Below are 16398 nucleotides of genomic sequence, written 5' to 3'. Positions count from 1 at the left end.
TTATCGTTCCCATCCTCACAGAAATACTGGTCTTATGCCTATTATTTTCAGTTGCTTCATGACCCCATTGCACCCTCCATGATTGGAGTGTGATGTTTCCTGTTCTCCTCCGCCCAGCAGGGAGGCTCCACTTGCTCCTTACCTTGTGAATCACTCTTGGGGTTCTCCAGCCAGGCATAGTACATCTCCTCCACGTAGTTGGAGCTTCGTCCCGTTCAGGAACGCTCCGAGGCCAACCCGGTGCCGAGTTAGCAACCTGATTGGCTGAAACGTCCTTGTGGCGCCTTGTGGAGGCGACTGGATTGGCCCGCTGCTGGCCGACCAGTCTGAGCCGCTGCGAGGCGGTTGAGCGGACGCAACCGCGCACGCACAAGTCCTAAAACGATGCATAAGCCAGGTCCTTACAGTTATATCACACCACACACGGTGCGTGGTTGGTCAGTCCCGAACGGACGACGTCCTTCAACCTTCAGAACGAAAAAACAGGACGTAACAGTCCACGGGAGGTGCAGACCCAGGACAGAGAGGGATGAAGGGGAGACCCCACCGTCCACTGGTGTATCTGTCACATGAGAGAGGGAGAGAGAGAGAGACTGTGTTACAGGGAAGAGACAAGAAGGGCCAGATCATCGCTAACAACGTTTTCATGGTCACTTGAAGCTGATCATCAGAGGGAACCACGTACATGGAAATGTTGGATTCACAACTGCAAGCTGAGTGTTTCATGTGTGTGTTCAGTTTCGACTTGAGTTACAACAAATGGCGCACTACTAGAACTGAACTTCAGTAAGAGACACAAACACCTGGAGAGTGACGCTTGCTCCAGTATGACAAAAATCTGGAATCACCAATTACTCTTGATCCAATAATGAGGATCAGGATTATTTATATTATAACCCACGATTAACTCGTTTACTTTTGGAAACACGACTCATCTAGTGACCTTAAAAAAAAAAAGAAAAAAGAACAGAAAAAAAAGAAAAAGATTTCAAAACAGAAAGGTTTCCTGAATCAGCAAAGCTTGACGTACGTTGCTAATGTATCGCAGAGTAAACTAATGTGGATGAGGACCTCAAAATTTGTTGCGGAAACGATTGCAGCACAATATTCATTATCTGATTATCTTGTTTTATATATCGTCGGGAAAGACAACAAAAAATCTGAATTAATCGACCCAGCTCTACATGAATCTGCTCTTCTACTGTACCACAGCTACAACATGTGATTCTTTCTAGGACTGAAGATGCAGTCGATAACAACCCACACAAATGTTTCTGCAGTCTGACGGTCAAAATCGGGAGGGGGAGGAAGGAAGAAAGACAAGAAGAGAGGAAGAAGGAGAAGAAGAAGAAGAAGAAGGAGAAAGGAGAAGGAGGAAAGCGGACATCTGTAACAATACTGTACCCAAACAAGTGGAATGGCTGCCAGCAGGTTTGGGTAGCAGCAGGTTTGAGATAGCAGCCAAGGTTGCACAGCAGGACGGCCAGCAGCAGTGCTGTTTAGGAATCGTGTGAGAGATATTTGACGATTTGAGGAGTCATCAGGACAAATTACAGAAAACCCAAAGTCCGAGTTATGAACAAATGACAAACAACTCAGACTGTTCTTCGGGCAGCTCAAAGACACACACTTGGATCTGCACACAGCAGTTCAGCTGAGTGAGCTGAGTGAGTTCACTTCATATCATCAACATTGTTCATTGTTGGTCATGAACTTGAACCACTGCTTCCACACCTATTGTTTGCAGGAGGTGTCTGGTTCTAGACTGTGTTCGCCACAGAATGTTTTTTTCCCTTTGCATGTATATTGAACTCTTGTATCGCAACGACATGTCAATGATATTGACACTAATGCAGCTATTTGAGAGCTCAAAAGGTTTGAAAGCGCAAACCTCGGACTCCACTGCTGCCGATTAGCTGTTGATCGAGTCAGCCCACACTACAATACACTGCCTTCTTTGTTTTTTCGAGTGACTTGTACTGTTGTACAACCTGTTCCTTCCACCTCACACGCTTATTATTATTAACAAAAAAGGAGAGCCTTAAAACGTACTCATCAACCTGCCCTTTAAAGGAAAATGATTGTGTTGTTTTCCAATGTAATGCTGCAGGCGAGTGAGACAAGAAGAAGGAAGGATTATAGCTCTCTGCCTGATTGACCACTCACTTTTCCTGCGCCAGGAATGAATCTGATTCGACATCAGAATGCCTCCTGGATTGATATACTGTGCAAGATATTTAGCAATACTATGAAGCGCAGTTTACCTGCTATCATAATCAAAGAAATTCATAGTTGGAGCTAACATTGTGTGACTCACTTCAGGTGAGGCATGCAAGTCTAGCCCCTTGCACGAGTGTTTTACTTACTGTCTGCTCCATTTTAGTAGACCAAATGGGATTAAATTAAAAAACATTAGATTCGGACGATGTGATGGTTTAATTGTAAATTAAGTTTGGTTAGCTGCAGCCCCTTCCAGTGGTTACATCTGCTGAGACACACCCTGTTCATGCGACTTTGTATATGCAACGGGTCACAGTGAGGTCACAGTGAGGTCGGCCTTGACCTTTAGTACGCGTGCGGAACCCTAGAGTGTGCACGCCTATTGCGCTAGTTGAAGAAATCTGTCCAAATGTTGCTGCGTTCAAAGTGAACTCCCGACAACCTGCTGAACGTCCTGCTTCTCGGGTTCCCTTGCGACAGCGGCGTGGTTCATGGCGAACCAGCCAAGCAGTTAGAAGTTCAGGATGGGAGCGCCTCCAAGACGTATACCAATCCCCAACACCAAAACTCTAAACTCAGGTTTATTTCCAGCCCGAACGCGGGCTCTTAGCTTAACATCCGGCTCGAGTCCTCCTCTGTGTCGCGAGGCTCCATTCGCTGCTAGGTTTGCTGTGTTGACGCTGTGGTGGGATCGTCCACTCGCCTGCGCGTTCCATTCTCTCCGTCCTCCCCCAGCCCCGGCCCCTCCACCTGCCTACCGCCTCCTCCGGAATTTACGCTGCCCGTAGAACGGAATCCCGCCCAGAATTGGGGACTCTGCGTGGTGTTTTTATTAGGACCACGCAAACACTGTCGTCATCCACTTCTGTCCTTCACAAGTTCATGAGTTCCCGAATAATGATCGCTGATCACCTGTCTTCTTCAAAAACGACTGTGTAAATTATTGCCCACCGAACGTTTTAATGCGTTTCAAAAGCAGGCGCCGAAGGTTGTTACCTCGGCATGGTTTAGCTACGGCGTTAAGGTGGCTAGGTTTGTTGTAATTAGACCGGCTAGTTTGACCACCAGAAACTCGCCTGCTACTTTCGTCTATCTATATTACCAATTAGCACGTTGGGCTGAGCGAGTCTTACAAACAGGTTGGCGTAACTGAGTTCTCTTAAAGAAGCTAACCATCTGGATGTGGTTAAAAATCAGCCTTCTTTCTCAGTTCTCCTCACGGCCTTCGGTGATCGTTCCCTTGAGTTTTCCCAAGGCCACCAGAAGACATCTCTTTAGCAGCACTCGTTGTGGAACCGAGACGATTCACGCCCTAACGGGTTCCGTATAGTTTGATGGGTCTGTGTTAGCTAGCAACGCGGTCTAAAGCATGCTAACAGGTTTCGCTTTGCCCACTCCTTCTCTCAAATCCTCCTGACCGCGTTGTCTTTTTTTCAATTTCTATCTTCAAATCTGGAAATCAGTAATCCGTGTCTCCGTGGTCATAGTCCAAGCCAGAGGCACTGAACCCGTCTCCCCGTGAGATAATATACCTAAATCCCTCGAGTTACTAACCTCGTTGAAGAAAATTCAAGCGTGTCACAACGTGCGTGTCTCCCTCGACGCCGGATATTCCCAGTGATTGCCCTTCGCCTCTCCCGGTGGAAAACACGAGTGACTCAGCTCGGGCGCCGCGAGACTGTGGAAGCGGCTGCCTGGCAGTGACAGTTAGACGCTAATGCATGAGCGTACATCAGCGCACTAGAGGGGGTGTGTGCTCGGTCTCCACTACCAGTTTTTTGCTTTCTCAATGGAATTAAACAAAATCAGAATATACTACAACAATCAAGTAATATTATAAGGTAATTCAATAAATATTAATGACTAAAACATATATACAAAACAATTTCAGGCTCTTAACTATTTGAATATGTTTGACTATTTAAAGTATTGAAATATCTATGGCCTCATAAGTCACAGATGACTGAATACTTCTATTTTTGCGACTTTGTTTAGAAATTTAAACTCGATTCTTTCCCTTATAAAATGTTCATGGTTCAGCTCTAACAAAGGTTGTCGATGCGCAAAGTTGACTCAGATTCGATTCGCTCCAAACATTAACTTTTTGCTTTCAACTTACAGAATTTACAACAATCTGGTGCATTTCAAAATATGTGTTTATCACTTTCATCTTGACTGGCAGGAGAACAATAGTTTTAGTCTGTGAGTTCACCCTTAACGCTTCTCAGTCTTTAACCCACCTATGGATGTACCTGACATTGATTTTATGACCATCACACAACTAGATAAGAAGCCAATCAGAGTGATGAAAGCAGGACCAGCATCTGTCGTCCATATGTTAAACTGTTTAAGGATTAAAAAAATTTCTATTACGGTATATTTATAGGAAGTCGGCATTAAAAAAACTACACATGTTTTATAACATACTATGAACTATTAAATGAGAGTATATGAACAATTATTAGTATATATATATACAATATCCTACCTCATGTTTAATCTATTAAATGGTCTCGGAGGGGAGCTTTTAAATAGTATCGAAAAATATCATAAACACAAATGCGATACAATAGATTTTTGTAATTAACTCCTCTACTCACTTTAGCATCCAATACTCCATAAGCAAGACCTAGTATTGATAGTCATCAAGTACTTGAGTTATTGACTCCGCTTCCATCGCCAAGGTCATTTGATGAGTAATTTAAATTACTTGATGTAGCGAGCGGAGGCCCAAAAAGCCTCCAGCGTTTGCTGTGTGCAAATCGTTGTTCTAAATTCAAACTTGAAAAATGTGTTTAGTCTAAGTGGCTCGTCCTTGTTTATCCCGTGTTCTTGAGACATTGTTACTGAAAAGAAGCCTCAGGTCAAATTAAAATTTTTAAAGCCCCTGAAAAACTCACAGCTCAAGCTTTTCTTCAAGACATGAAACATCGACTAAATGAGTCACATGATTACAAATCTAAAAGTAACGCAGTTTGCCATTGTGTCAATCTTCAGTACTGGCTATCACATGATCCACACCGGTGTGGTTTTATAGACTTCTGAATGGCTCTCTATGCGTCAGTTGCTCCTTCTACATTATCCCAAATCCCATTAATATAATCGTTTACTATTATTCATCAAAAATAAACATCTGTATAATATAATGTTATATATTCATCAAAATAAACATCTGTCAATGTTAACCCCTGTTAATCAGGGGTTAATTCTGGCTCTGTCATCTTGTGTCACAAGCCTTTCTTTGTTGTTTTCCAAAAAACCAGAAACACATTCAGTTTGAATAAAGTTTATTACATTATCATGTGAAGCTGCAGGAAGTGTTTATTTTCCCAGGTTGGGTTTTCACAGCAAACAGCACCTGAACGCAGCACGACTTTTGGCATCTCAGTCATGACCGCAGACCTGCTCCATGACTGTTGCTATAGTAACCTGAAACTGTCCATGTACAACCTGACAGAGCGTTCCTTGTTTTCAGGTGTGAGATCTGAATCTCAGTTCACTTCTCTGTCTTTTCTTTTCCACGTGACACAGCGACGTTTCATAAAATAAAAACTCATCGGAGAGTTTTTGTATTACCACAGATACAGTTTTACACCAACAACCAAAAAAAAAAGAAAATCCTATAGAAAATCACTTATTATAATAGAAAAAGGTGATGAGATTCTCTGCGTTGCCATGGTGATAATCAGTGTTTCAGGTGGTCGACAGGCGACACCTATCGACCGGTCGTACTGTCCTCTTCCCCAGGTTTGGTTCAACTCACACAGTCAGTATACACAGGTTCAGCATAAATACAACTGCATCCAGAAGGTGAGACTTCGTTCGCCCTGAGTTTCGCCTCTCAGGCTGCGTTCAAACCCCGAACCCGATTAAAGTACTGTGAGCAGGTTACTCAGATCTTAATGCCACAGTGTAGAAATACTCGGTTACAGGTAAAAGTCTAGTGCTCAAAGTGAAAGTACTCATTTTGCAGAATGGATCATTTCAGAATGATATATCATGTTATTTGATTATAATTATTGATGCATTAATGGGTCGAGATCACTTGTGGTAAAAGTGGAGCTAATTATAAACGACTATATATACTGCTGGGGGGGTTTTTTGTATTAATAAGATAAATGTAGTAAATCAAAACGTAGAATATTTGCTCTGAAATGTGAAGTAAAAGTAAAACGCAGCACAAAATTAAACTCATTAAACACCTCACACTTGAACGCAGCACGAGTGAATGGACCACTGACTGTGGGAGGAATCTCCTCCTGAGAGACTGAACTCAGGGCCAGAAAATCTCACACACATTCCTCCTCAGAGTAAAGCGACCGTCAGTCGATCTGTGGGGTCGATTAACGATCATCAATCAAAATCAACAGTTTAAAGGATCAGTCTGTGGTTTTATATACATACATATATGTAAAGTTTAAACGAACCCAACGTGCAGACTCAAACCAACAGTGTCCGTCACTCTATGTAGATGTTCTCTGCTTTTCTTTGTTTGAACTCTTTATATCTTTACGTCTGATGACATCAGCTAATGGACTTTTTTCAACATTATTTGACATTTTAATGAACTGAGCTACAATAAAAAAAAAAAAAAGCTCTGCAGATAAACTGGAGATGAAAATACTTATTAGTTGCAGCTCTAAAAGAAAACTCCCACAGAGCACAGCATGGAGCAGTGGTGGAGGAGTTTGTTGAATGGTGATGAGGTCTTCCTCCAATAGAATACCTCAACATGGACATGGTTACTGACTTTAGGGAGACGGCGGCTCACTCACTATCTCACAGCGTCACAAGTGTCAGTGAAATATCTTGGAGCATCATCGACAAAGATCTGACATTTCATACACATTCAGAGGAGGTCTGTCAGGAGGGACAGCAACGTTTGTACGTCCTGAGGAAGTGAAATGTTTTTAATGTGGACAGAAAAACCATGTAATTATTTTATAAATCTTTTATCCACTCTGTCCTAACCATCTGTTTGGTTGCCTGGTAACCTGAGGAGTAATTCATCCTGTGTGTCCCCAATAACTCTGCTGAGTAAATTGTCATTTCATAGTGTTATGTGTGATGTGTCACTTTCTACCTGTTTTCTATCTGACTGTGTTTCAAGTTTCCCACCTGGGATGATAAAATGAAATCTGAACCTGATTATTGAATCTGAAAAACACTCAGTACTGTGGGTTTAATTGTATTGTAATAAAACATCAGTTTATTTGAAGCAGGAGGAACGAGTGCATTTGTTGGGGACTATTTTCAGTGGCGGATTAATCCACATTTGGTTCTCTAGTGAGTATTTGAGTGTGTGACTGAGTCAGAATAAATGTGTGTGTTCATGGTGATGAAGGAACATTTCCTGTAGTCTCTGGTGAAACGGTGGAGCTCAGAGGAATAAGATGTATCAGGGTGTCATTCACATGATAAAAGGAGACAGTCAGTGTTGGTTTGGATCTGCACATGGGATTTGTTGATTTTAAGGAAAATGGAGAATATAATTATGATAAATATTCTACCTTTAAAGTCAGGAGTCAGCAGCAGTTCGCTGCCTGTAACCTGATGCTCTTGTGAACTTCGGCTGCAGCTGCTCTCGTGTCTCTAAATAACTTCAGTGTGAGCAGTCTGCTCTCTACAGTTTTCTCGGGAATACAATTCAGGAGGAAACACTGATTGCTCTTAATTTTTTTTTTTTGGCATGAAAACAATCAAATGGCACAAAGTTTAGCCCTGTGAGTGACGAGTCCTCGTGTTCACACCCATTCCTGTGCAAAAACACCCGACACGGCAAATTAAAAATATACTAAAGCAGATAAAAATATCGACGCAGTCTTTTCCTCATATGACACAGTGCATCCAGGTTCATTAAATTGCAGTGTGCGGCTAACTGGCTAACGATGCTAACAGTCAGAGGAAGCCAGTCAGTCAGAAACAGAGACGTTTGGTTTCCTGGTGGTGTAAAAATCCCTGGTTTGAATGGAGTCTGCCGCGCTGCATTCACACGACAACAGAGAAACCACAATCAGTCTACAGAGGTCAGACTCTCAGGACGTTTCCTTCACTTTCTCACATTCAAGTGACGTTGGCGTTAAAGGCGGCGGGGACAGGAAGTCTGGACGCTCTCAGGACGTTAATGCAGGTGATCCAGTGGTGAACTAAAGAGTTTAACGGATAATTTCCACCTTTAAGACACTTCAACACTGTCACACATCTTCAGTCTGGGATGTCTGATAGATTCACTTGGGTTAGCCTCAAACTTCACATCAAAACTCTGAGAATCACTGTGACATTTTCTTTTAACCAAACAGAGAAATAAAATACTTCTTTAAAATTTGTGCCTCTTTGGGATCCTCAGCTTCCAGTTCAACAGAATCATCATGGATCTGGTTTGAGTGGTTTCCCTTTGACCTCAGAGGAGGAGCAGTGATGTCACAGGAAAAGGAGTAAATAATTTCCATTAATATTTCAATCGACATTAAAAACAGGAATTGTAAAAAGAATTTATTAATGAACGATTAATCATCAATAAATACAGTTTCAGTAAATCTGTTTTTGAATCTTAGATATTGATGGATTCATCGTTCATTTATGAATAATTTTTAATATTCCTGTTTTTAATTCCTATTAAAATATGAAATTAAAGAAAATGCTTTATTACTTTTCCTGTGACGTCGCTGCTCCTCCATACAGACAGAGATCAGAAGATTTTAATCCAATGGTTAACGAGGCTGACGTCTGTCCACATCTGTCACACGTCTGGTTCACTGGAGAGAATCCAGAATGTGTTTTAACGTCCGCCAAAGGAGCAGAAGGATTGTTGTAGATCACTGACGGATCGACTGAATGAGATCAGGACTGATGGACCCAGGAGATCCAGAACAGCCCAGAGATCAGATTTAACGGTGTTGAAGTGTGAAGTGTCAGGTGAGGTTTGCTTGGTGATAAAACTAAATGAGGTGAGCGTACATTCCCTGAAGAAACACCAGCCAGCAGTCACAAACATCCACGTACCACACAGATCCAGATCCAGATCCAGATTCAGGTCCAGAAGAGAGGAACTGAAACCCAGAGGAGCTCTGCACTCAGACGCTGTTGCATACTGTAATTTTACAATTTTAGAGGGAGAGACAGCGCCGGGGCGAGCCAGGTGGCGGAGACCAAGCGCACCTGCACAGCAGCAGCAGCAGGGGTGTGTTACATTCCTATGACAGTGCTGAGCAGAGGGGAGGTGCAATCAGACGGCACCAGTGCGTTCATTCACAGAAAGAAAGAAAGTCACCTCCAGTAACAATAATCTGTCTTCAAACCAGCCAATCAGAGTGAAGCGCTTTGATTTGTATCCCTACTTAGCATGAGTTAGCATGATATCATGTATTTAGCATGATAACCTTTAGAACCTTTTTCGCCGGGTTCTCAGTTTTGAAGCAATAAGTCGGAAACATTCAAATGTTTCAAGTTATAACTGAAAACTGATTATGTTTGATGCTAAAGTACGACGATTAACGTAGCAACGTGGTAGCATCAGTAGCTAAGAGCTGCAGCATTGTGAACTGTCAACTGATATGTCACGAAAATTACACTAAAATTACATTTATTAACAGCCAAAAAAGTTAATGGTCGATAAAGTGAATTCTTTATAGTGTATTCACTACACAGTGGTCACTATAGACAAGTGTACAGTGACAATTAACTATTTTGGCAGTTAATTTCCAAATCATGTAGTATGATGACATTTTTACGCTTGCTCTTAGCTAGCAAACGTTCGTTAGCAAGATGGCTAACTAACTCTATAGGGAATATTCATAAACTTGGTAGTGCTGTTAGATTGCTAGCTAGTAGTTAGCCAGCTCACTAACTACCTAACCTCAGTTTAGCAGCACAACTTTTAATAACATAATTGCAAAATTTCAATAATGGGGACAAAGCTAACAAGCTAACTTCTCAATATTTTATAATGCTAACAACAGTGATGTGAAATGTGGGATGCATTGTAGCTGCGTAGTACTTGTTCATAATCTTGTAAACCTGCTCATTAGCTAGTAAAGGTTAGTTAGCTAACCAGTCCAAATTGGCTAACACTGGTTTATTAGTAACAAAGTTTGTGGAGTGAGTTATAGCCACTTTTTTTTTTTTAAGAGTACAAAATTGACCTAACCCTAAACGGTGCAGAGACCCGAGTGTCCGAGAGTGCTTTTTTTATTTTACCGATGAGCTCAGTTTATAGTCCTCTACATTGACTCCCTAGATGGTGAGGAGGGAGGAGAGAATGAGTGAGTGATTTTGGACACAACCATAGCATCCCTCCTCTGTTACTGAGCAAATGTGTGTTAGCTAGAGTTAGGTGTTAGGTAGAGGACTGAATTACAAACAGCTTTTTTACTGCAGGAAAATAAAATGTTGATGGTAATTAATACATTTTTGGCTGCTAACAAGTTCATTCTGTATTTGGCTTATTGATGTCACAGGTGACCGTTTGGAAATGTGATTGGCTGGCTTGATGACAGACGACATTTCAACTGACAACGACAAGTTTTAAACTTTAAATAAAGAAACAGAGTAAAGACAGGCTGTAGAGGACAGTAGCTGCTTCCTGTTTGTTCTGGTAAATTCCCAGTCCAGTCTACCTGGATCCAGTTTCCTGATGGTCCAGTTCATAGTCTGACCCCTAGCTGATTTCAGGGCTGCCATCTTGGCTCCCAAATTGTTTCCTGGCTGTTGCTAGGTAACCAGCTCTGCGGGGACAGGGACTGAGGTTGAAGAAGAAGAAGAGGAGGAGAAGAGAGAGTGTCATCCAGGTGTGGTAGGCGGGGCGCCCTGAATGGTTAAACAGGTGGTGCAGGGGCGGGTCTTTGAGGCACCAGCGGCTGTGATGCAGCAGAAGGTTTTGGTTTTCTGAGGAAGAAATTAAAAACAGAAGTCAACATCTCTAACACTAAAACTGCAATATCTCCTTTTTACTTTTCTGTTTCTACACCTGTTCAACAAACTGGGTACAACATGGGTCAGAATTTGAGCTGTTAAGGTAGATTTGATCCCCAATAGAGCCAGGCTAACACCACCACCCTTCAGACTCAGCTTCTAGGCCAAATTAGCTTTGATATATGTCTAGCTTCAATACTTTAGATAATAAATCGTTTAGAGTTAGTTTCAACTTCTAGGTCCAGTTGGCTGAGAGTTAGTTTCTAGGGCCAGTTAGCTTAGTTTCCACTTCTAAGTTTAGCTTGAGCGGCATTAGCTACAACTTCTAGGTCCAGTTAGCTCGACTTAGTTTAACTTGTAGATCCTCACACAGATATTAGTTTATACTATATACTGTAGCTATACAAGCTAACAAGTGACAGAGCTAGCTAACCCTAACCCTCACCAGTGCTGTGCTAAGCTAACTAGCTCGATAAGTGCATAGTGAACACCTGTTGGTGATATAGAGCCACCTGTACTTGTGTTGTCATCTGTTTATACTTATTTTTTTTAACTTATTTTCAAATACATTACTAGAATTTTTTGTCTGTTAGAGCTACCAGTTTCCCCCTGTTTCCAGTGTTTGTGCTAAGCTAAGCTAACCATGTACTAGACACAGATGCAACTGATCCATCTGGAAACACCTGATTCTGGAGAAGACGGAGAACAAGGAGGTTTATCAAACTTATCAATACTTTGTCTTTGAGGATGACAGATCATTCTTTACTCTGGAAATAAAAGAAACCTCTACTCAAGGTCCACTTTCTAGCTTATCACTGTCTTCATCAGTGGATGGAGTTTACTCAGGCGTATTCTCATCACATGAGTTTTGGATAACACAGTGAGATTTAGTTGAAATCTCCAGAAAAATACCGTAAGAGGACCTTATGTTGAGATTTTCAACAGCAACAGTGAAACAAACAGTTTAGTGTTATTGTTCTTACAGAGGAGGAGGAGGAGGCCTCAGAGTGTGGGGGGGAGCAGTCCTGCTGGTCTCCACCACCTGATCACACAGAGAGAAAATGCATCATTTTCTGATTAGTTTAAATTGTTGTTTGGTCTTTTATTAATTCATTTTAACAGTTAAGATAGATTCTTAGTATTTTTTCTTTGTCCCTGCATGATGCTGTTTCTAAGGCAGGGTGTAGTTATGGTAAGAAATACTGAAATGTCTTTAATATATTGCATTTTTATTTTTCTTATAGTCCAACAATTTCTCAGGTTGTTGAACCCTTTATATTTACAGACACAGTGCTAATGACGTGACCTCAGTATCCTTAGCCATGGAGGGATAATGATGCAACAGGCACCTGAGCACAGACATGAGAAAAGCACCCCACCCCTCCTACATAGAAACAAGAGCCCCAGACTGAAAGAGACAGAAACACACACCAAGTTTTGTGTGTTTGTAGTTGTTTTGTGTCTGTTTGTAGTTTTTTGTGTCTGTCTGTAGTTGTTTTGTGTCTGTAGTTGTTGTGTGTGTTTGTAGTAGTTTTGTTAGTAGTAGTCTTTCATTGACATGTTGCAGTGAAGCCCAGGGGCGTCCTGATCCTCTGGGCTCAGGGTGTGTAATCTATCCGTGTCCTCAGTAGCAGCTACAACCCTGATGATGATGATGATTTTGTCCACTGACAGTGAACTCTAACTGCTTTTCTTTACATTCTTTTTCACTGTTGTTGGAGCATTTTCGGCCTTTATTTTGATACTAGGAGTGGACAGGAAGTAAGGGGAGGGAGAGAAGGGATGACATGACCGAACCCATCATCACTTTTCCTCCAAGAGAAATAGAGACAACCTGAGAACATAGAGACACTGAATACCAGGTCAAAGCAAAGTAAATCAAAGTTGGTGTTAAAACCTACAGAAAGAACTAAAAGTGGCAGCAGCAGCAGCAGCAGCAGCAGAACAGAGTTCAGAGCACCACAGTAGTAGCATTAGAGCAGTGGCACTAGTACTACAGTAGTAGTATTACAGTGTAAGTAGTATTTTACCTCCTGTGGTGGCAGCAGCTGAGCGTGGTGCTTCACATGGAGAGAGCAGAGGATGTGACGACTCATTAATTTAAATTAGTTCTAACGAATCATCCAGACTGTCAGTAACAAACACACAACATGTAGATCCACAGAGTCTACCATGTGTTGATCACTAAACCTAAAGCAGCTGATATAAACAGTCCAATGACAGTTTCTATCATCACTCCGCCTCTATGTTACATCCGCTCGGTCTGGAAGTGGTGAACTCACCCCGTCTCTGACGATGTTGTTGGCGTTGCCCCGGGCAACAGATGGAGGCTGCGCTCTGGGAGGAGGTCCCCTGCTGGGATTGGCTGTAGCTGCACCATCGGCTCTGAGGACAGAACGTGAGAAAAAGGTTTAAAAAAAATATATTGTACCATTTTTCTTAGTTTTCACTTCATTTATATTAAACATGAAGAAAAAGATCAAAATATAAGATAAAATCTGTAAGCATCAACTACTTATGAGGGTAATTAACACTGCATCTCCTAAATCAAACTCATTTTCAAAATCATAACTATGTTGCATAAAAATGTATGATACAGATCCAGGTTTTGGATCTGTATCATGAAGTTTCCATGTATGTGTTTTTGCAGACGTGGACTTCCACAGTATCGGCTGTAGTTGTTGCGTCCTGCACATGTTCACACTCACTGGTATCCCTGCGACCTCTTCCTGCGGCTCAGCCCGAGTCGTCGCAGCAGCTCGTTCCTGCGCAGGAAAACAAGCGCACCCAGAGCGAGCAGAGGGAGGACGAGGAAGAAGAAGACCAACAGACCGTCTCTGAGAGACGTGTCTTTATCTGAGGAGGACAGCCAGAGTTTATGTCAACAGTCTGGACTCGCACTGCAGGAATTCCACTGTAACCCAAAACATGTGGTGCCTTTAATGTGAAATCTATCATTAATATTTTCCAGCATTCTATTAATATTTTTCTGACAATTTTTCTGACATTTAATTGATATTTTTCCGTTGCAGGATGACCACCACTTCACCTGACAAGTTCTCTGCTAAGGTTCTGGAAATATTAATGACTTAATGATTTATTATTGTGATTACTGAACTAATTTTTGACATTTCGTTAACATTTCTGTGCAGATTTTTCTGACATTTAAAAAACATTTTTCAGAGATAACTCATGAAACACATGATGGAGTCTGATTTACACTTTCTGACGACATGTTTCTCTCTGATGTCCCTGATCCGCTGCTCACTGCAGCCGATCACAGTGACTTCGTTGTACTTCATTTAAAAAATGTAAACAAACATCAGCTGGTAATGAGGTTGTTGTCCTCAGTGGTTCTGGGCTCTGATTGGACGACCTCAAGTTGAATCTGGCAGCGCTGACAGTAAGTTTAAAGGTGAGCGTACCGTTCCACGTGGGTCCGCTGTCCATGCTGCCTCCGTAACCTTTGACCTCACAGAAAGGCGGAGCCCAGCCGTCCTCACAGTGACAGTTCCTGTTGCTGTTACACACCTGACGGGGACAGAGACAGGTGAGTGTGTGATGAAATGATACACCTGAGGGACAGACAGGAAGGTAGACAAGTGGGTGTGTCTCACCCCGTGTCCGTGACATTTCTTCTCCACGTCACAGTTGTAGCTCAGGACGTCGGCGCTGCGGCACTCAAAGTTCATACACACCTGAGCACCACAGAAGAAGAAAATGACCATGAACACCTCCTCCTCCTCCTCTTCTTCTTTCCTACTCCCTGTCCTTGTCTCCTCCCCCTCCCCTCCCCCTCCTCACCTTGTTGTCCCCACACTTGGTCCCCTCGTTCACCATGCCTGGGTCGGGGACGTCTGATCCCAGCATGAAGTCCACTCCGTAACATTTGGCGCCGGCGATCGGCGTGCTGATGATCGACGGTTCGATGCCAAAAACCGTTACTGCCTGAACGTTGGAGCACTGCAGCTTCCCACACAGAGCGTTTCTATGGAGACAGAGACAATCATCAGCACTGTTAACACTGTGTGTGTGTGCATGTGTGTGTGTGTGTGTGTGTGTATGTGTGTCTGTGTGTGTGTGTGTGTGTGCATGTGTGTGTGTGTGTGTGTGTTACCTGCTCTCACACTTCTTGTAGCCGTAGTTCTGGTAGCCACAGTTGCCGAAGCGATCGCCTTTACTGTTGACGTCTTTAAAGCAGATTTCAGGAGCAGCCTTCGCCTCTGAGGAGGAGGAAGAAGAGGAGGAGGAGGATGAGGAAGAAGAGGAGGAGGAGAAGGAGGAGGAGGATGAAAAAGAGGAGGAAGAAGAGGAGGAGGAGGAGGAGGAGGAGGAGGAAGAAGAGGAGGAGGAGGAGGAGGAGGATGAGGAAGAAGAGGAGGAAGAAGAGGAGGAAGAAGAGGAGGAGGACAAGCCTGTTTAACAAAAGTGACACTGAAAGAAAATCTTCATGGCATCAGGGAATGGATGACGGATGAATGAATGAATGAATTAATTAATGGATGGATGAATGAATCAATGGATAAATGAATGAATGGACGGATGAATGAATGGATGAATGGATGGATGAATGAATGAATAGATGAATGGATGGATGGATGAATGAATAGATGAATGAATGGATGGATGAAGGAGTGGATGGATGAATGAATAGATGAATGGCTGAATGGAGGGATGAATGAATAGATGAATGGATGAATGAATCAATGGATAAATGAATGAATGATGGATGACTGACTAGATGAATGAATGGATGGATGAATGAATAGATGAATGGCTGAATGGATGGATGAATGAATGGATGGATGGATGAATGAATGAATGAATGAATGGATGGATGAATAGATGAATGGCTGAATGGATGGATGAATGAATGAATGGATGAATGAATGGATGAATGGATGGATGAATGAATAGATGGATAAATGAATGAATGGATGGATGACTGACTAGATGAATGAATGGATGGATGAATGAATAGATGCATGGCTGAATGGATGGATGAATGAATGGATGGATGGATGAATGAATGAATGAATGAATGGATGGATGAATAGATGAATGGCTGAATGGATGGATGAATGAATGAATGGATGAATGAATGGATGGATGAATGAATAGATGGATAAATGAATGAATGGATGGATGACTGACTAGATGAATGAATGGATGGATGAATGAATAGATGAATGGCTGAATGGATGGATGAATGGCTGAATGGATGGATGAATGAATGAATGGATGAATGGATGAATGGATGAATGGATG

The 16398-nt window shown here is 42.3% G+C and overlaps 1 protein-coding gene across 1 annotated transcript in view; it reads right to left on the bottom strand.

Moving 5' to 3' along the window:
- Positions 1-9099: 9099 nt before the first annotated feature.
- Positions 9100-16398, bottom strand: part of adam9 (ADAM metallopeptidase domain 9) — a 25652-nt gene continuing 18353 nt past the window's right edge. Inside the window, exons 16-24 of the mRNA XM_022765855.1 lie at positions 15248-15353; positions 14935-15118; positions 14748-14828; positions 14556-14661; positions 13839-13986; positions 13413-13515; positions 13161-13190; positions 12114-12172; positions 9100-11103 (exon numbers count right to left, since the gene is read on the bottom strand). Of these exons, the coding sequence (XP_022621576.1) occupies positions 11034-11103; positions 12114-12172; positions 13161-13190; positions 13413-13515; positions 13839-13986; positions 14556-14661; positions 14748-14828; positions 14935-15118; positions 15248-15353 (887 nt within the window). The 3' untranslated portion in view covers positions 9100-11033. The remainder of the gene's footprint in view (positions 11104-12113; positions 12173-13160; positions 13191-13412; positions 13516-13838; positions 13987-14555; positions 14662-14747; positions 14829-14934; positions 15119-15247; positions 15354-16398) is intronic.

This window comes from Seriola dumerili, unplaced genomic scaffold, assembly GCF_002260705.1.
Source record: "Seriola dumerili isolate Sdu_G_001 unplaced genomic scaffold, Sdu_1.0 BDQW01000783.1, whole genome shotgun sequence".
NCBI lineage: Eukaryota > Metazoa > Chordata > Actinopteri > Carangiformes > Carangidae > Seriola > Seriola dumerili.
Note: the sequence above shows the minus strand (reverse complement) of the source record. Positions and strands in the feature narration are given on the sequence as shown.